The sequence below is a fragment of the Schistocerca nitens genome, chromosome 11, assembly GCF_023898315.1.
Source record: "Schistocerca nitens isolate TAMUIC-IGC-003100 chromosome 11, iqSchNite1.1, whole genome shotgun sequence".
NCBI lineage: Eukaryota > Metazoa > Arthropoda > Insecta > Orthoptera > Acrididae > Schistocerca > Schistocerca nitens.
The window spans coordinates 12,138,013-12,159,058 of record NC_064624.1 but is presented as its reverse complement, the minus strand read 5'-3'; the positions used below and the strand labels follow the sequence as shown (position 1 = coordinate 12,159,058).

The following is a 21,046-nucleotide window of genomic DNA, read 5'->3' as shown; positions in this document are numbered from 1 at the left end:
AACTTGCAACCATTCGCGTTGCCCTTCTCTGAATATATTCAATTCCCCCTGTTAGTCCTGAATGGTACGGGTCCCCCACACTAGAGCATTATTCAGACAGGCACTATTCACACGAGTGTTTTACACTGTCCTGTCGTATTTATGTGGTCGCCTGTCGAAAGCTCGAATAACCGCGTATTGCAGCGTGGACAGTTCCGAGATGTGCGGGAAGAGTCGGTCAGGTTCTGTAATGTGCCGACACCGATGCTGTGCCGTGTCAGCTCCAGTGCCGTGGTCAGGTGCTCCAGGTTTCACAGTTGAGAATCCACGTGCAAACAGCACAGTCGAGCTGCTCCCACAGATTCTCAATTTGTTTTAAACCCAGGGAGTACGATAAACTAATTCTGGTGTTCTTCAAACCGAACGCGTACACCCTCGGCCGTGTGAGACACGCTGCATTGGCAGCCTGGTAGATGTCGTCGTGCCGGGGAATAACAAACTACACATTATCGTCTAACTCTGATGAAGACCTTACTGGCCGAAAGCTATATTTGTGACAGGTTTTGTTGTGCCTATCTGCGACTCAGCATCTCTGCTGTACGGCGAATAGCAACTTTTCCTTTCACAATATTGAAACTGCATGTCGGGGTGGACACAGTCAGCGAGGATAGGTGCGTACTTCTGTTTTTCCATTGTGCCCTCCAGAATGACGAGATTACCCAGACGGTGCCACAAAAATGTTCCCCAGACCATATACACTATGTGACCAAAAGTACCTGTACACCCCAAATACTCGTTTTTCATATTAGTTGCACTGTGCTGCCACCTACTGTCAGGTACTCGATATCAGAGACCTCAGTAGACATTAGACATCGTGAGAGAGCAGAATGGGGCACTCAGTGGAACTAGTGGACTTCAAACGTGGTCAGGTGATTGGGTGTCACTCGTGTAATACGTGTGAACGCGAGATTTCCACACTCCTAAATATCCCTAAGTCCACTGTTTCTGATGTGATACTGAAGTGGAAACGTGAAGGGACACGTACAGCACAAAAGCGTACAGGCCGACCTCGTCTGTGGACTGACAGAGACTGCCGAGAGTTGAACAGGGGCATAATGTGTATTAGTCAGATCCGTATCTAGACCATCTCACAGGAATTCCAAACTGCATCAGGATCCACTGCAAATACTATGACAGGCGGGAGGCACTATCACAGCACATTGATGTTTTAAGCACCTTCTCGCTTCCCAGTGTTGAAGACCAATTTGGGGACGGAGATTGCATCTTTCAATACGATCGAGCACCTGTTCGTAATGCACGGCCTGTGGCGGAGTGGTTACACGACAATAACATCCCCGTAATGGATGGGCCTGCACAGAGTCCTGACCTGAGTCCTATAGAACACATTTGGGACGTTTTGGAACGCCGAGTTCGTGTCAAACCTCACCGACCGACATCGATACCTCCCCTCAGTGCAGCACTCCGTAAAGAATGGGCTGCCATTCCACCTTACACCACCTAATTGAACGTATGCCTGCGAGAGTGGAAGCTGTCATCGAGGCTAAGGGTGGGGCAACACCGTACTGAATTCTAGCATTACCGATGGAGGGCGTCACTAACTTGTAAGTCATTTTGAGCCAGGTGTCCGGATACTTTTGATCACATAGTGTAGCTCCCTCGTGCGGCCTGTACTCTTCTGACAATTGTTGCTCGGTGTTTGCATTTATACATTTCACGCTATACACACCAGTACTGCAAGGCGGATCATAATACTCGATTCATCTGAAGAAGCCACACGTCACCAGTCACCGTACGTCCAGTTGCGATAGTGGCCCACAAATTCGGCCGTCGTCACCGCTGAACGGCAGTCGGCACGGGTGAGTGAAGCGGGCGCCTGCTGCAGGAGCCCACGTGCAGCGACATTTGCCGAGCAGTCGTGGAGGAGGCACTGTCGGTAGCCCCTCGGTTCGTCTGGGCAGCCAGTTGCTCGACAGTTGCACGTCTGGCAGTCCGTGCACATATCCGCTGACGTCGTTTACCCCTGTCGTCTGTCCACCACACTTACCTCGGCACCAGTATCTGGCAGTGGCGTTTTCTCGTGCAGAGTATACTTCAGCGGTGGCAGCACGCAAACAGTTTACAAACTTAGCCGTTTCGGAAATGCTTCGACCTTTGGCCCCAAAGCCAATGATTACGTCCTTGTTTTGGACATAGGATAAATCACTCCATTTGTGCCATTACAGCAAAGACTGCACTGTTGTCCTCGCCCCCAGACACTATTTATATACCCTCCTCTGCTAGTGCTGCCACCTGCTGTCTGTGAGTGGTTGGTCCACATTGACTTCAAATGTGGTCACGTTAACGTGACTGGAACCTGTTTAAACAATCTCCTTTGAAGGCTGACTGCATTTTCCCAGTGTCCTACCAGTGATTCAAAGTATGCTACGTGCCTTACCTACAGCTGATCTTAAATTATCATTTCATTTTGTATTCTAACAAATTGTTATGCCCTGCTATTTGTATGAGTATATTGATTCCAGATGCTGAAGTTATGTGCACTATGTGATCAAAAGTATCCAGATACCTGACTGAAAATGACTTACAAGTTCGTGGCGCCCTCCATCTGTAATGCTGGAATTCAGTACGGTGTTGGCCCACCCTCAGGCTGGATGACAGCTTCCATTCTCGCAGGCATACGTTCAGTCAGGTGCTGGAAGGTTTCTCGGGGAATGGCAGGCGATTCTTCACAGAGTGCTGCACTGAGGAGAAGCATCGACGTTGGTCGTTTTATAGGATTCGGGTCAGCTCTCTGTGCAGGCCACGTTACATTGTCATGTAACCAAAGGCCGTGCATTATCAACAGGTGCTCGATTGTGTTGAAAGTGAGACAGTGAGAAGCAAGAACCTGCTTAAAACGTCAGTGTAGGCCTGTGCTGTGATAGTGCAATCCTACAATGTTAACACTCCTTACACAAAGCCGGGCATTTACCAGCGTGATGTGTGGCTTACGAGCAGCTGCTCGACTGTCAGATCCAAGTTTTCCCGCCTCCCGCCTAACTGTCGTAGTACTTGCAGTGGATCCTGATGCAGTTTGGTCTTCCTGTGTCAGCCTATTACACGTTACGACTCTCTTCAACTGTCGGCGGTCTAGCCGGCCGAAGTGGCCGTGCGGTTAAAGGCGCTGCAGTCTGGAACCGCAAGACCGCTACGGTCGCAGGTTCGAATCCTGCCTCGGGCATGGATGTTTGTGTTGTCCTTAGGTTAGTTAGGTTTAACTAGTTATAAGTTCTAGGGGACTAATGACCTCAGCAGTTGAGTCCCATAGTGCTCAGAGCCATTTGAACCATTTGTCGGCGGTCTCTGTCAGTCGACAGGCGAGATCGGCCCGTACACTTTTGTGCTGTACGTGTCCCTTCGTGTTTCCACTTCGCTATCGCATTGGAAACAGTGGACCTAGGGCACTTTCGAACTCCTCGAGTTCCGTGGAGCGCCCCATTCTGTTATCTCACAATGTCGCTGATATGGAGTACCTGGCAGTAGGTGGCAGCACAATGCACATAATATGAAAGACACGTTTTGGGGGTGTCTGGATACTTTTGTTTACATAGTGTACCTATGGCTTTTCAAGTTGTGAAGTGCACAGTTTTTAATTTCTTTTCCAATAAAACAAATTGCCAGTCTTTGCACCACTTTGAAATCCTATTGACATCTGGTTGAATATTTATGTAGGTGCTTTGAGACAGTACCTCATTGACATAACTACATCGTGTGAAAAAGTGTGAGGTTATTATTAACATTCTCATAATGCAGCACCTTTACTAACCTCTGTCTTTGATAAATTTGTTAAAATGCCAAATACACTTGTCACGTATTTGAGTAACTAAGTGTAGAGTTGTAACGCTTTGCGTCGAAGTTAAGCTCGTTCATTCTGACGATTGTGGTTCCTAATGTTTCAGATACCCGACTCCACGAATGAGGGATTTTATTCGACAGGGTAAGTTTTCATTCTTCTCTGGAAAGTGTTTCATCGTGATAGGTGTAGAACACTTCTTTTTAAATGAAATGAAGAATTGAAGGGCTTAGTTGAAGAAGAAGGTATCCCTCAAAAGTGTACTTTTGAGATATTTACCATTTTGTTAAGTAGCCTGTAACTTTATCATAACAGTAAGAATCAGAAAATATTTTATGGGTTAGGTTATGTGGGTATTGTGTTAAATTCCTGGAAATGTGGCACAGAATACATTGATTATTATAGGGAAAACTGTCACTTTACTAATGATACAATACACATTTTGAGATACAATAGAAAAACAATAAGTAACATCATTTTCATTAATTGCATTTTCTTCGAATCGTACTCGTTGCTTTTATAAAAGCTGTAGCGAACAGGAGGCACAAACTTGAACATTGACATTATATGACACACTTCAGGAGCTTTGGCGGACCAATCATTAAAACACTTATGTTCCAGAGCAGTGTCACTTATTTTGTATGCCATACTTTCGCCCCACTGCAGACTTACAGTAGTACCCTGGTCTGTATCACTGTATGTGAACTGTGCACGGACTTCATGTCCTCACTGGAATCTTAGAACAGATGCCTTTCAGGAGTTCTCAGTTGTGCCACAAGTGTTTTCATTTTTGTGGGCTGTTTTGTTAATGGACTCGAACTAACTAAATGTTCTTTCTACTTTTCTACTATATTCCCCATTATTGTCCACTGTCACATGCCTGTTATCTGCTCCTATCTTTTCTCTCTTCTATATTTCTCTTCCGCATTTAACCTTCAGTTTCTATACTTTCACCATTTATTACCAAACTGTCACTTCCTGTGTCAGCCATGTCAATTGTATACTGACGTTATAAAGCTGTTCTCCTGTCGGTCGGTCAGCTATCCAGTTAGCCAGTTACAACCCAGGTGTGAGAGCGATGCAGGATGCCGCCTTGTTCCGTCAGAAGTTTCGGGCTGCTTTGTAAGGCTTATTACCTTATTCTCCTCAGTATTGACACGGAGCTACCTGACATTCTGACAGTTCAATAAATGGTGCCAGATGGCCCCAGCTCACATAATATGCACCAAGTTCAGTTTCCATCAAACTTGTATTCCGTTAAGCACTTCAATAGTGCTCAGTAGATAGTGAGTCTACTGGGACTTGAAATATTGTCGACTTTCCAAGATACTAGTGAATCACTCAGAGGTAGTGTCCAGTCACTCACGGACAAGACGGTATGTCATCCCCCTTACTTTGTGAATGCATACGATTTATTTACTGGTGCGTTAATATAATTACTTATGTATTTGCACCTGGAGTGGACGTAAGTAGGGGCAATGCGTAACGAAGTATTCTTGTTGTACTTATCTTGTAATTTGCCTGAGTCGGGGAGCTGGTGATTCCTTCTAATTAAAACTCCAGGTCGTACAATTTGCGGAGGTTTATTTGTTGATGATAACATTTTTCCAGAGTCGTAGCAGAATACATCAAACTTCACTTATAGTCTGTTTGACAATCCAACAGCTGACAGACCGACTTACTGACTGAAAAGACTTGACTACAAAGAACTCCTAGGCAAACTGACACTGCATTGCCGTGTTTGCTTATATATATTCCACACAATGTGTGTTCATTACTTCAATTATTACACCATCGTGAAATTCATAGTTACAATTAAAAGTTACAAATATACAAAAGGTTGACAATCAGATTACTTACAGCATAAAATATTAGTTCATTACAGATGAGTTTAAGGTTAGAAATTGTACGATTTAAGATTGAAAATTAAATATGACTTTTTTACAGTAATGTGTTTCATTCATTTAATAAATACAATACTGGCCATTAAAATTGCTACACCAAGAAGAAATGCAGATGATAAACAGGTATTCATTGGAAAAATATATTATACTAGAACTGACATGTGATTACATTTTCACGCAATTTGGGTGTATAGATTCTGAGAAATCTGGCCACAATAATGGCCTTGATACGCCTGGGCATTGAGTCAAACAGAGCTTAGATGGCGTATACAGGTACAGCTGCCCATGCAGCTTCAACATGAGACCACAGTTCATCAAGAGTAGTGACTGGCGTACTGTGACGAGCCAGTTGCTCGGCCATCATTGACCAGACGCTTTCAATTGGTGACAGATCTGGAGAATGTGCTGGCCAGAGCAGCAGTCAAACATTTTCTGTATCCAGAAAGGCCCGTACAGGACCTGAAACATGCGGTCGTGCATTATCCTGCTGAAATGTAGAGTTTCGCAGGGATCGAATGAAGGGTAGAGCCACGGGTCGTAACACATCTGAAATGTAATGTCCACTGTTCAAAGTGCCGTCAATGCAAACAAGAGGTGACCGAGACGTGTAACCAATGGCACCGCATACCATCACGCCCCCCCCCATGAACCATGGACCTTGCCGTTGGTGGGGAGGCTTGCGTGCCTCATCGATACAGATAGCCGTACCGTAGGTACAACCACAACGGAGGGGTATCTGTTGAGAGGCCAGACAAACGTGTGGTTCCTGAAGAGGGGCAGCAGCCTTTTCAGTAGTTGCAAGGGCAACAGTCTGGATGACTGACTGATCTGGCCTTGTATCAATAACCAAAACGGCCTTGCTGTGCTGGTACTGCGAACGGCTGAAAGCAAGGGGAAACTACGGCCGTAATTTTTCCCGAGGGCATGCAGCTTTACTGTATGATTTAATGATGATGGCGTCCTCTTGGGTAAAATATTCCGGAGGTAAAATAGTCCCCCATTCGGATCTCCGGGCGGGGACTACTCAAGAGGATGTCGTTATCAGGAGAAAGAAAACTGGCGTTCTACGGATCGGAGCGTGGAATGTCAGGTCCCTTAATCGGGCAGGTAGGTTAGAAAATTTAAAAAGGGAAATGGACAGGTTAAAGTTAGATATAGTGGGAATTAGTGAAGTTCGGTGGCAGGAGGAACAAGACTTCTGGTCAGGTGACTACAGGGTTATAAACACAAAGTCAAATAGGGGTAATGCAGGAGTAGGTTTAATAATGAATAGGAAAATAGGAACGCGGGTAAGCTACTACAAACAGCTTAGTGAACGCATTATTGTGGCCAAGATAGATACGAAGCCCACACCTACTACCGTAGTACAAGTTTATATGCCAACTAGCTCTGCAGATGACGAAGAAATTGAAGAAATGTATGATGAAATAAAAGAAATTATTCAGATTGTGAAGGGAGACGAAAATTTAATAGTCATGGGTGACTGGAATTCGAGTGTAGGAAAAGGGAGAGAAGGAAACGTAGTAGGTGAATATGGATTGGGGCTAAGAAATGAAAGAGGAAGCCGCCTGGTAGAATTTTGCACAGAGCACAATTTAATCATAGCTAACACTTGGTTTAAGAATCATGATAGAAGGTTGTATACATGGAAGAACCCTGGAGATACTAAAAGGTATCAGATAGATTATATAATGGTAAGACAGAGATTTAGGAACCAGGTTTTAAATTGTAAGACATTTCCAGGGGCAGATGTGGACTCTGACCACAATCTATTGGTTATGACCTGTAGATTAAAACTGAAGAAACTGCAAAAAGGTGGGAATTTAAGGAGATGGGACCTGGATAAACTGAAAGAACCAGAGGTTGTACAGAGTTTCAGGGAGAGCATAAGGGAACAATTGACAGGAATGGGGGAAAGAAATACAGTAGAAGAAGAATGGGTAGCTTTGAGGGATGAAGTAGTAAAGGCAGCAGAGGATCAAGTAGGTAAAAAGACGAGGGCTAGTAGAAATCCTTGGGTAACAGAAGAAATATTGAATTTAATTGATGAAAGGAGAAAATATAAAAATGCAGTAAATGAAGCAGGCAAAAAGGAATACAAACGTCTCAAAAATGAGATCGACAGGAAGTGCAAAATGGCTAAGCAGGGATGGCTAGAGGACAAATGTAAGGATGTAGAGGCTTATCTCACTAGGGGTAAGATAGATACTGCCTACAGGAAAATTAAAGAGACCTTTGGAGATAAGAGAACCACTTGTATGAACATCAAGAGCTCAGATGGAAACCCAGTTCTAAGCAAAGAAGGGAAAGCAGAAAGGTGGAAGGAGTATATAGAGGGTCTATACAAGGGCGATGTACTTGAGGACAATATTATGGAAATGGAAGAGGATGTAGATGAAGATGAAATGGGAGATACGATACTGCGTGAAGAGTTTGACAGAGCACTGAAAGACCTGAGTCGAAACAAGGCCCCCGGAGTAGACAACATTCCATTGGAACTACTGACGGCCTTGGGAGAGCCAGTCCTGACAAAACTCTACCATCTGGTGAGCAAGATGTATGAAACAGGCGAAATACCCTCAGACTTCAAGAAGAATATAATAATTCCAATCCCAAAGAAAGCAGGTGTTGACAGATGTGAGAATTACCGAACAATCAGTTTAATAAGCCACAGCTGCAAAATACTAACACGAATTCTTTACAGACGAATGGAAAAACTAGTAGAAGCCGACCTCGGGGAAGATCAGTTTGGATTCCGTAGAAATACTGGAACACGTGAGGCAATACTGACCTTACGACTTATCTTAGAAGAAAGATTAAGGAAAGGCAAACCTACGTTTCTAGCATTTGTAGACTTAGAGAAAGCTTTTGACAATGTTGACTGGAATACTCTCTTTCAAATTCTAAAGGTGGCAGGGGTAAAATACAGGGAGCGAAAGGCTATTTACAATTTGTACAGAAACCAGATGGCAGTTATAAGAGTCGAGGGATATGAAAGGGAAGCAGTGGTTGGGAAGGGAGTAAGACAGGGTTGTAGCCTCTCCCCGATGTTATTCAATCTGTATATTGAGCAAGCAGTAAAGGAAACAAAAGAAAAATTCGGAGTAGGTATTAAAATCCATGGAGAAGAAATAAAAACTTTGAGATTCGCCGATGACATTGTAATTCTGTCAGAGACAGCAAAGGACTTGGAAGAGCAGTTGAATGGAATGGATGGTGTCTTGAAGGGAGGATATAAGATGAACATCAACAAAAGCAAAACAAGGATAATGGAATGTAGTCGAATTAAGTCGGGTGATGTTGAGGGTATTCGATTAGGAAATGAGACACTTAAAGTAGTAAAGGAGTTTTGCTATTTGGGGAGTAAAATAACTGATGATGGTCGAAGTAGAGAGGATATAAAATGTAGACTGGCAATGGCAAGGAAAGCGTTTCTGAAGAAGAGAAATTTGTTCACATCGAGTATAGATTTAAGTGTCAGGAAGTCGTTTCTGAAAGTATTTGTATGGAGTGTAGCCATGTATGGAAGTGAAACATGGACGATAAATAGTTTGGACAAGAAGAGAATAGAAGCTTTCGAAATGTGGTGCTACAGAAGGATGCTGAAGATTAGATGGGTAGATCACATAACTAATGAGGAGGTACTGAACAGGATTGGGGAGAAGAGGAGTTTGTGGCACAACTTGACCAGAAGAAGGGATCGGTTGGTAGGACATGTTCTGAGGCATCAAGGGATCACCAATTTAGTATTGGAGGGCAGCGTGGAGGGTAAAAATCGTAGGGGGAGACCAAGAGATGCATACACTAAGCAGATTCAGAAGGATGTAGGTTGCAGTAGGTACTGGGAGATGAAGAAGCTTGCACAGGATAGGGTAGCATGGAGAGCTGCATCAAACCAGTCTCAGGACTGAAGACCACAACAACAACAACCATCACGCCAGGTGACACGCCAGTATGGCAATGACAAATACACGCTTCCAATGTGCGTTCAGCACGATGTCGCCGAACACGGATGCGACCATCATGTTGCTATAAATAGAACCTGAATTCATCCGAAAAAATGACGTTTTGCCATTCATGCACCCAGGTTCGTCGTCGAGTACACCATCGCAGGCACTTCTGTCTGTGATGCGGCGTCAAGGGTAACCGCAGCCACGGTCTCCGAGCTGATAGTCCATGCTGCTGCAAACATCATCAAACTGTTCGTGTAGATGGTTGTTGTCTTGCAAACATCCCCATCAGTTGACTCAGGGATCGCGACGTGGCTGTACGATCCGTTACAGCCATACAGATAAGATGACTGTCATCTCGACTGCTAGTGATACAAGGCCGTTGGGATCCAGCACGGCGTTCCGTATTACCTTCCTGAACCCACCGATTCGATATTCTGCTAACACTCATTGGATCTCGACCAACGCGAGCAGCAATGTCGTGATACAATAAACTGCAATTGCGATAGGCTACAATCTGACCTTTATCAAAGTCGGAAATGTGATGGTACGCATTTCTCCTCCTTACACGAGGCATCACAACAACGTTTCACCAGGCAACACCGGTCAACTGCTGTTTATGTATGAGAAATCGGTTGGAAACTTTCCTCGTGTCAGCACGTTGTAGGTGTCGCCACCGGCGCCAACCTTGTGTGAATGCTCTGAAAAGCTAATCATTTGCATATCACAGCATCTTCTTCCTGTCGGTTAAATTTCGTGTCTGTAGCACGTCATCTTCGTGGTGTAGCAATTTTAATGGCCAGTAGTGTACAAATCAATTATCGATCGGAAAATATTGCTGACATTTATGTAATATATACACAAGTTGTTTAACCTCTTTAATGGCTCATAACTTTGAAATATGCATCCAAACGTAAGTAATGGAGTTAATTACATTTGCTAACAATGATCAATTAATTATTTTAGTATTGGTATTAATTCTGGTTTACAAATTTTGGTTTGAAATTATGTATCACTTGAAATTACGTGAATTTAAATTTAGTTCTTGCTTTTTGATCGATTTACAATAACGTTTTCCAAACTGAACTTTTGAAATCTAATTGCAGTTAATTAACGAAAGTAATATCGATGCTAACATTTTTAACTACTTCTTATCAAATGAATTACGCACTGATTGTTATAGTTCTGAGTAAATGTTGGTGGTTCATAGTGATTATTATGTTACATATTTACATATTATTTAATTATTCGTAGATTTTGTTTATATATCGTTCATAGTATTATATAGTACAATTACATAACAGGAAAAGGTGCCACAGTGGCATGATTTTTATTCTTTGTGTAACAGAAAGTACCGATACCCGGCTACAAATTCCGGGTATCGAATATTATAGTAATGCTGTATGTTACAACGGAAAATAAAATTGAGAGTAGTAAAGACAAAGGAGAAACACCTAACTCTTGTGTTCAAATATTCCGTGGCAGAGGAAAGTCCAGAATTATTGCGTCACTTTAATTTCGTGCCACTGAGGAGAAAATAGATTTTAGTGGCTGCTGCATTGAGAAACAGCTGAAATCATTAAAACTGAACAAAGCTCCAGGGCCCGACGGAATCCCTCTCAGATTCTATACCCAATTTGTGGATGAGTTAGCCCGTCTGTTAACTATCATCTGTCTTAGATCCCTCAAACAAAGCACTGTGGCCAGCTCCTGGAAGAGAGCCCAGACGACACCTGTCTACAGGAAAGATGGCAGGAGTGAGCCACAAAACTGCATCCAATATCCGTGACATCGATTTGTTGTATAATCTTGGAACAGATTCTGAGCTCAAACATAATGAGGTATCTCAAACGGAATGTTCTCTTCAATACCAAACAGCACAGGTTCCGAAAACATCGATCGTGTGAAACCCGACTCTGACATTTCTCACATGACGTACTGAAAGTTTGGACCGTGGCAGTCAGGTACGTACAGTATTTCTCGATTTCAGAAAGGCATTTGATTCAATATCACATCTACACTTATTTTAAAAAAATACAGTCATATGGCTATCAAGTGAAGTTCGTGACTGGAATGAGGATTTTTTGGTAGGCAGGACGCAGCATATAATCGTGAATGGAGATTCGTCAACACGTGTGGAAGTAACTTTGGGTGTTTCCCAGGGAAGTGTGTTGGTACCATTGCTGTTTATGTTGTATATGAATGACCTTGTGGACATTATTAATAGCAACCTCAGATTTTGTGCAGATGACATAGTTATTTGTAATGAAGTACTATCTGAAAGGAGCTGCATAAATATTCAGTGATAAGATTTCCAAGTGTTGCAAATATTGGCAAATTGCTTTAAATATTCAGCAGTGTAAAATTGTGCATTTCACAAAAGGAGAAAAACCTATTATCCTTTACTATCAGTAAGTCACAGTTGGAATTGGCCAGCCCGTACAGATACCTGGGTGTAATGTTTTGTAGGGGTACGAAGGAATGATCACGTAGGCTCAGTTGTGGGAAAATGCTGGTGATAGATTTTGGTTTTTCAGTAGGATACTGGGGAAGTGCAGCCGTTCTACAAAGCAGATTGCTTACAGATCACTCTTGCATACCATCCTAGAATGTTTCTGAAGTGTGTGGGCCTGTACCAGATAGGACTAGCAGGAGATATTGAATGTAAACAGAGCAGCAGCAACAGCAGCCAACCGGTTGTACACAGTTTGTTTACACTTTTTATTTTAGTGCTATTCTAACTTACTTCTGAGCAGAACGGAACAGTAACTGTTTATTTAGCTATTGTTAGTAGTGCTGTGTATTTTTGTTGCAAGAATTTGCTTATTTTTCGATCTTTTGTCTCGAGTGAGTTTACTTTGTAGTGAAGTTTTCTGCCGCAGGCATTGCTAGTGTGGCTTTATGTACTCGATTCGATGACCTTTGCGTATAATAAATATTCGGTAGACCTGAAGCCTCAAATCCTCAGAGTTGAATCTCGTGTTTTGTAAGTTTTTATTCAATTAGTCAGTAGTGCAGTAGAGTTACTCAGCTGTTAGTTTTGAGACCAGTGACCATTCTAATCAGGCTGGTTAGGCACTCAGTGCAGTGCGAGCTGCTGCCTGTGGCACATCTACGGGGCATCGAGTTACGTATTTAGCTTTTCTTTTGTTTTTTCTTAATGCTATGTATTTGTATAATTGCTTTAGGAAGTTTTCTCTCGCCCTCCTTTTTTGCCCTGTAAGTGTAAATTCAGACAGTCTGTAGCTCAGTTGTCATTTCTTCAGAACAGCCAGCTGCACAGTTCATTGAGGCATCAGCACCCCTTGGGGGTTACACCTTCTACATCTACATCTGTACTCCGCAAGCCACCCAACGGTGTGTGGCGGAGGGCACTTTACGTGCCACTGTCAGTGCCTCCCTTTTCTGTTCCACTCGCGTATAGTGCACGGGAAGAACGACTGCCAGAAAGCCTTCGTGTGCGCTCGAATCTCTCTAATTTTACATTCGTGATCTCCTCGGGAGGTATAAGTGGGGGGAAGCAATATATTCGATACCTCATCCAGAAACGCACCCTCTCGAAACCTGGCGAGCAAGCTACACAGCGATGCAGAGCGCCTCTCTTGCAGAGTCTGCCACTCGAGTTTGCTAAACATCTCCGTAACGCTATCACGGTCACCAAATAACCCTGTGACGAAACGCGCCGCTCTTCTTTGGACCTTATCTATCTCCTCCGTCAACCCGACCTTGTACGGATCCCACACTGATGAGCAATACTCGAGTATAGGTCGAACGAGTGTTTTGTAAGGCACCTCCTTTGTTGGTGGACTACGTTTTCTGAGAACTCTCCCAATGAATCTCAACCTGGTACCCGCCTTACCAACAGTTAATTTTGTATGATCATTCCGCTTCAAATCGTTCCGCACGGATACTCTCAGATATTTTACAGAAGTAACTGCTACCGGTGTTTGTTCCGCTATCATATAATCATACAATAAAGGATCCTTCTTTCTATGTATTCGCAATATATTGCATTTGTCTACGTTAAGGGTCAGTTGCCACTCTCTTCACCAAGTGCCTATCCGCTGCAGATCTTCCTGCATTTCGCTGCAATTTCCTAATGCTCCAACTTCTCTGTATACTACAGCATCATCCGTGAAAAACCCGCATGGAACTTCCGACACTATCTACTAGGTCATTTATATATATTGTGAAAAGCAATGGTCCAATAACACTCCCCTGTGGCACGCCAGAGGTTACTTTAACGTCTGAAGATGTCTCTCCATTGATAACAACATGCTGTGTTCTGTTTGCTAAAAACTCTTCAGTCCAGTCACACAGCTGGTCTGATATTCCGTAGGCTCTTACTTTGTTCATCAGTCGACAGTGCGGAACTGCATCGAACACCTTCCGGAAGTCGAGGAAAATGGCATCTACCTGGGAGCCTGTATCTAATTTTTCTGGGTCTCATGAACAAATAGGAAGGTAACAAATTGCTTATCTAGCTTTGCACCAGCTTTTACTGTTTACTCTTCAGTTAGTCTTGCTCGGATGGCTAGGATGTGTGCCTGGTGTGGGGATGCAGGAGGAGCTGGTTGCAGTTTGCAGAGAGTCGAATGTGGTTTTATCTGTGATCACTCGCCTTCAGGTTGCTGCCTCAGGGTGTAACGGTGGTGGAGATTGTGGTGTGTCGCACGGGATACCTCGGGTGTCACTCGTTTCGCCCACAGGCTCCGCTTCCGAGGCACCTCGTAGTGCACCCGACGTGTCGGATCCGCCGTCGCAGTGGGTCGAACGGCAGGTGGTAACGCGTTCGAGTCGGTCGAGGCAGAGGGCCGTTGTGGAGACCGGCGGCCCGGCCTCGCCGATAACCCTACGAGTGTACGGCCGGCCACTGCTTCGGCAGAGTCCGAGCAGGTACACGGTGGGAGGGGTTTGCTAGCCGTCGGGAGCCCCGGTGTCAGATGCGTTCGGAGCCCCTCAGGCAGATAGCGTTCGGGACCGAAGAGAAAGCCGACGAACACTCGGTACGTCTGCCAGGGGTCCTCGTCTGAGGCGGACTCGCCTGTCGCTATCGAGTGAGCGGACTGCAGTCGTCTGGAAGTGGTGTCTCACGTCAGCACCGACGACGCCCGTCGCGTGGATTCTGAGGCCACCTCAGTTCTACGTGCAGCTTGCAGAGGTGGGGAAGACTGCTGGCCTCGCACGAGGGGTGCGAGCAGAGCTCACAGTTTGCAGCATCATTCCCAGAGTTGGATCGGGGTCATTTGGTTTGAGGCCACAAGGAGGTTCTCAACCAAAGGCTTTGTCTTGTCTGTGACAGTGTTGGCAGCAGATTTCTGGACCTGCGTGGTTTTTTTTTTTTTTTTGGGGGGGGGGGGGGGGCGGTGTTGCAGGACTCCCCTTGATAGGTCAGGGGTGCACTACATGAAGGAAGCAGCTACTTAAATGGCAGAGTACTTGTGGAGTGGACATGGTTTTTTTAGTCTAGTTCTAGTTTGACGTACTCTCACTGCGAACTACGGGTGCACGCGTGCATATGGAATAGGCTCCCAAGTTTGTGTGTGGCTCAAAGACTTCTTAAATAATATTATCCATTATGCTGTCCTCGACGGTGAGTGTTTATCGGAGGTGGGGTAATGTCAGAGCTCCCCAGGGAAGTACGATAGGAGTCTCGCTATTTTCAGTAAACACGAATGATCTGGCAGGCAGGGTGGGCACCAATCTGCAGTTGTTTGCTGGTGACGCTGTCGTGTACAGGAAGGTGTCGAAGATAAGTGACTGTAGGTTAATACGAGGTGACCTAAACGAAATTTCTAGTTGGTGTGATGAAGGGCAGCTGGATCTTAATGTAGAAAATTGTAAGCTAATACGGATGAGTAGGAAAAACAATCTCGTAACGTTCAGATGCAACATTGGTAGTGTCCTGCTTGACACAGTCACGTCATTTAAATATACGGGTGTAACGTTGCGAAGCAATACGAAATGGAACGGGCGTGTGAGGATTGTGGTAGGGAAGGCAAATGGTCAGTGTCGGTTTGTCGGGAGAACTATAGCGAAGGGTAATTCGTCTGTAAAGGAAACTGCATATATGATGCTAGTGTGACCTATTCTTGAATAATGTTCAACTGTTTGGGATCTGTAGCAGGTCAGATCGAAAGAAGCCATCGAAGCAGTTCAGAGGTTAGCTGCTAGATTTGTTGCCGGTAGGTTCAATCGGCGTGCGAGTGTTACCGATACGCCTCGGGAGCTCCAGTGTGAACCCCAGAGGGAAGAAGACATTCATTTCAGAGAACACTACTGAGAAGATTTAGAGAACCGACATTTGAATCTGACTGCAGAACGATCGTACTGCTGCCGACATATTTTCGTGGAGGGACCACGAAGATATGAGATGAGAAATTAGGGCTCGTATGGAGGCATATAGACATTTGTTTTTCTTTCACTTTATCTGTGAGTGAAGCAGGAAGGGAAACGACTTGGTGTGGTAAAGTATACCTTCCACCACAACCCGTATGCTGGCTTGCAGAGTATGGATGTAGATGTAGATGTAGAGAAGGGGAGCACGAATGGTCACACAAGTTTTTTGCATGACCTGTGCAAGAGTGTCGCCGAGATGCTGAAAGGACTGAACTGGCAGACTCTTGATGAGAAATGGAAACTGTCCCAACAAAGTCGATTTACAGTATTTCGAGAATCAGCTTTAAATGATGATTCTAGGAATATACTACAATCCACTACATACCGCTCATATAGGGACTGTGAGAATGAGATCATATTAGTTACCAGTACACAAAAGCACTCCATCAATCATTCTTCCTGCGCCCCATACGTGAATGAAACTGGAAGAAACCGTAACTGGTACAATGGGGCGTACCGTCTGCTGTGCACTTCACAGTGGTTTGCAGAGTTTAGATGTAGTCGTGGCTGTAGGTGACCTCAAAATTATTCATTATTTTCACCGTGGCAGCAATACCGGCAACCGTTACGAAATTGTTTGGAATGAAAAACAGCCCACAGTTGCACTAATTATGTTTATACCACATCGTGACCATTTTTTCAACTATAATAATATAGCCTTCTTCAGAAATCCTAAAAAGTGACCAAAATAACATGTAGACCAGTAATACAATGTATACATAAACTTCTAAGATTATGTATGTGATAAAATATTACTTACATAAGCTTTTAAAAATGAAAAACGTCTTAGCCCAGTGGCTGCGTCACAATGAATAAAATAACTTCAATAGCCTGTTTCAATCATAAGTGAAACTGCATATGGCACAGAAATGTTGACTAAAGTGTTACAGGATGGGTGTTTAGGAGCATTGTGTTTCATAAAGGGTGGAGGAAGTTTTTAGGTGTGTGGAAGGTGGAATATGTCATCGAGGCATACTCCGGGAACTACTAAGTGTTGGGGGAGGGGATGGATAATTACGGTAGTCACTTTCTCGGCTATAGGTAATTCTGGAATAGGACAAGAGTACCTGTGATACTTTCCTGAGATGGTGCTGGGAATGCCGTTCCAACTGTTGAAGGCCCATAAAAGGCAGGGCCACGTGTGAAAGCAACTATCCTATATACCAGTTGTGCTGCAGTTACTATGCAGCATTCTGTGTGGGCACGAGAAGTAACCTACTGTGTACTTGCACAAATAGCCACTGCCAAACAGCGGCAAACCACAAACTCGACCGTCCAGTTGTCGAACCTGCTGCACGCCACAATACAAAAGACTTTAACAGCTGTTTCACTGTGCGAGCCATTTGGATTCTCCCTTCCAGCAGGAGCTTCTCTGAACTATACAGGTGGGGACTGTCTCTCCTGTGCTCCACACCTCTCCTAACTTGCTCCCACTATCTCTCCTTACCTTTCTCCTACTCTCTTCTGCCCACACCACTCCTCCCCTGCCCAGACTGTCTACTAACTCCCCCCCCCCCCCAATCCCATGCAGGATGCAGCAGATTCTCTCTCTCTCTCTCTCTCTCTCTTTCTCTCTCTCTCTCTCTCTCTCTCTCTCTCTTTCCTTCCCTCTCCCTTTCTCTCTTCCCTCCCTGTCTCCTCCTTCATCTCCACCTTCCTCCCCTCAGTACTTGTCTCTGCCTCTTATATGCTCTCCCCTCGGATGAAACCTTGTTGTGCAGGCACTGTGTCATCTGTCAGAACAGCTGCCTCACACCACCCCACTACCCTCTCTTCATCTTGTAGCCCCTTCCCTCCATCTGACAGCCAGCTGCTCCCAATAATTAAGTGATAATTAACAGTCAGTCTCACTGTGGCCACAGGTGTGTATACAGGGTGTCCCACTCAAACCTTCCTGATTTCAAAGGGGGAAGGGGGGGGGGAGGGGGGGTGGGGAACATGATACGACAATGAAAAATGCACCACGTCGTAGAGCATCTCAAAGAATTTATTTATTTATCACAACACACCTCTACATGTGAACCATTTGCAGCACGAAGAATATTGAGTCTGTATTCAATTTCTTGCCAAGTTCTTTGTAACACATTAAAAAATACATCAGCTCAACCACTTGTTAATAGTGTAAAACACTAATATTGACGCGTTTCGGAAGTCAAGCTTCCATCATCAGAATAATAAAAAGTAAAAGAACCTGTTAAAACTCGCTAAAATGGAACATGCACCGGGCGCAATAAAATTGATAATAAAATTAAAACATTGTGACTACTTCCCTTGTTGCAGCCAGATCTTCCAAGGTGCATCTGCACATAGTTGTCAAAATATAAGAAACTCTAAAATGGTGTCGCCTATGGTGTTCAACATCTAACCACACGGCTCTCTCCTCTATCGTCGTAAACCGCCCGTGCGTTTAGGTTGATACCACACACCACGTAGCCAAACACGACACTGAAACGTGAGTGAGCTCACGCGTTCCGAGGACCTCATGAAATGATGGTATCCTGCCAATTGCTAAAAATGTAGTTACTAAAAGAAACCAGTGAAATGTTTGAAAAAGTTATTTCTATCACCAGTTAGCTGTTCATTCAGTGTGTTCTGATTATCCACGCTATGTATCATAATTTCCAGCTGTTCTAGTAGATTCAGCCTTTTGCCTTTGTCCTTTCTATGTAAAATAACGAGATCCTGATCTATTCCCAACATGGGGTGTCCCGTTTCCCAAATATGCGTGGCAACAGCTGACTTTTCGAAATTATTAAGCCGGAAACCATCGCTATGTTCTTTGTAACGTACTTTAAAGGACCCACCAGTTTGCCCTACATAGCTTGCCTTGCACGTGTTACACTGAATTTTATAGACCCCAGCTCTCTCATATTTATCGCTTTCCTGCTGTAAATTATTTCTTAGTTTAAACCGCAGCGTATTATTGGTGTGAAAAGCGGTATCAACTTTAAGAGGTTTGAAAATGTTAGCCACTTTTTGCGAAATATCACCGAAGTATGGTATTGTGACTCTCGTAATATTATTTTCGGTATTCTTCCTTGCATTCGCGCGCTGTTTCTGTGGTATTAATTTATTGACAACGTTTTGGTGATATCCGTTAGCTCTGGCTAGTTGTTTCACGATATTCAGCTCAGTCATTCTGTCTTCTTCATTCGTAGGGACTCTAAAGGCTCCATCTATCAAAGATCTAAAAGCAGAAAGTTTCTGGCTATTAGGATGGCAGGAATTATTTTGTATCAACACATCAATTGTGGTTGGTTTCCTAAATATTTTAAAAACATGTTTTGTTTCCTAATACTTAGGTCGAGAAATTGCAGTTCACCATTTTCCTCATCTTCCACAGTGAATTCAATTTCACCATGTAACTCGTTAAATTTATTTACAATTTCTGCAACTTATTTTTCTTGTCCATCAATAAGAAGCAGCGTATCATCTACATAGCGTTTGTAATATACAAAAAGAAAAAGAGATGCACCTTGGAAGACCTGGCTACAACAAGGAAAGTAGCCACGATGTTTTAATTTTATCATCAATTTTATTGTGCCCAGTGCATCTTCCATTTTAGCGAGTTTTAACGGGTTCTTTTACTTTTTATTATTCTGATGATGGAAGCTTGACTTCCGAAACGCGTCAATCTTAGTGTTTTCCACTATGAACAAGTGGTTGAGCCGATATATTTTTTAACATTGACATTCACAACCACAACCTCTCATCCAGTATGGATAAAATCAAAGTTTTTTGTAACATTTCCTCCGTTATTGTTGCTATCGCATTAGTGATACGATGTCGCAACATAGAAATATCGTCCACTTTGGTCACATACACGTGGTCCTTCACGAATCCCCACATTAAGAAATTAAGCGGCATAATGTTAGGTGAACGTGGTGGCCAGGCAATGGGTCCTCCGCGTCCGATCTGACGATTGGGAAATTTCCTATCCAGGAACTTGTGAACACCCGTTGACCAATGCGGTGGAGCTCCATTTTGTTGAAAAATGATGTTGGGTGCAAGTCTTGTATCTGAGGGTTCAGAAACTGCTCCAACATGTCGAGATACACCGACCCATTCTCTATTTGTTCCGCAACGAACAACAGTCCAACAATCGTGTCGTGCAATAGCTTGCACCGGACGTTTAGTTGAGGGCTATCACAAACTTGTTCAATGACAACATGCGGATTTTGCGAACCCCAAATCTGAATATTATGCCTGTTAACCCTTCCTGATTGATGAAAGGTTGCCTCATCTGAGAATAAACATCTTTCCAGGAAGCTGGCGTCCATATCAATACCCTGCAGCATGTCTGCAGCAAATTGTTGTCGGCGTGGTTTGTCGTTCGGCATCAGATATTGCAGAATTTTCACTTTGTAAGCACACATACGAAGACGCTGGTGAACCACACGATGCGATGTTGATCGAGAACATAAAGTTGCCTAGATGCTTGACGAATTGACTTGTGCAGGCTTCTGAGAAAAGTTTGTCTGATGTCCTCCACTGTCTCTTCTGAAACTCTGTAACGTGCACCACCAGAACGTTGCCGGAAACTTCCTATACCGTTCCTTAATGGTTTTCACATCATATACTTGACGGTAATTTTTTTGCACAGAAATCAGTGATTTTGTTTCTGCAAACCATACTACTGCTTGTGTGCACTGCTGTGGAGTCACCATTTTCACTTCATGCGACCATGCTGCACTCTGGCGACAATACTCGAGACTTCTGACGCGGGAATATAGATTCTTTGAGATGCTCTACAATGTGGTGCATTTTTAATTGCCGTATCTACTGTGGTTTTTCTTTCCCGGGTCCTTGAAATCAGGGAGGTTTGAGTGGGACACCCTGTATTTTGGGTATCTCTCTGGTTTGCGTGTGTGTGTGTGTCGCATGTCCGTATGTACCACGTATCAGTCAGTTTTTTTTTAATGTTCAGTTCTGTTATTTTGCTGAAGATTCCATATTTCTTCCTC

The 21,046-nt window shown here is 43.9% G+C and overlaps 1 protein-coding gene across 3 annotated transcripts in view; it reads left to right on the top strand.

Annotated features, from left to right (window-relative positions):
* LOC126213520 (zinc finger protein 436-like) overlaps positions 1-21,046 on the top strand; it is a 189,674-nt gene that overhangs the window by 148,077 nt on the left and 20,551 nt on the right. For all 3 annotated transcript variants that reach the window (XM_049941353.1, XM_049941352.1, XM_049941351.1), the window contains one exon: positions 3,936-3,973. In XM_049941353.1, coding sequence (XP_049797310.1) covers positions 3,936-3,973 — 38 coding nt within the window. The remainder of the gene's footprint in view (positions 1-3,935; positions 3,974-21,046) is intronic.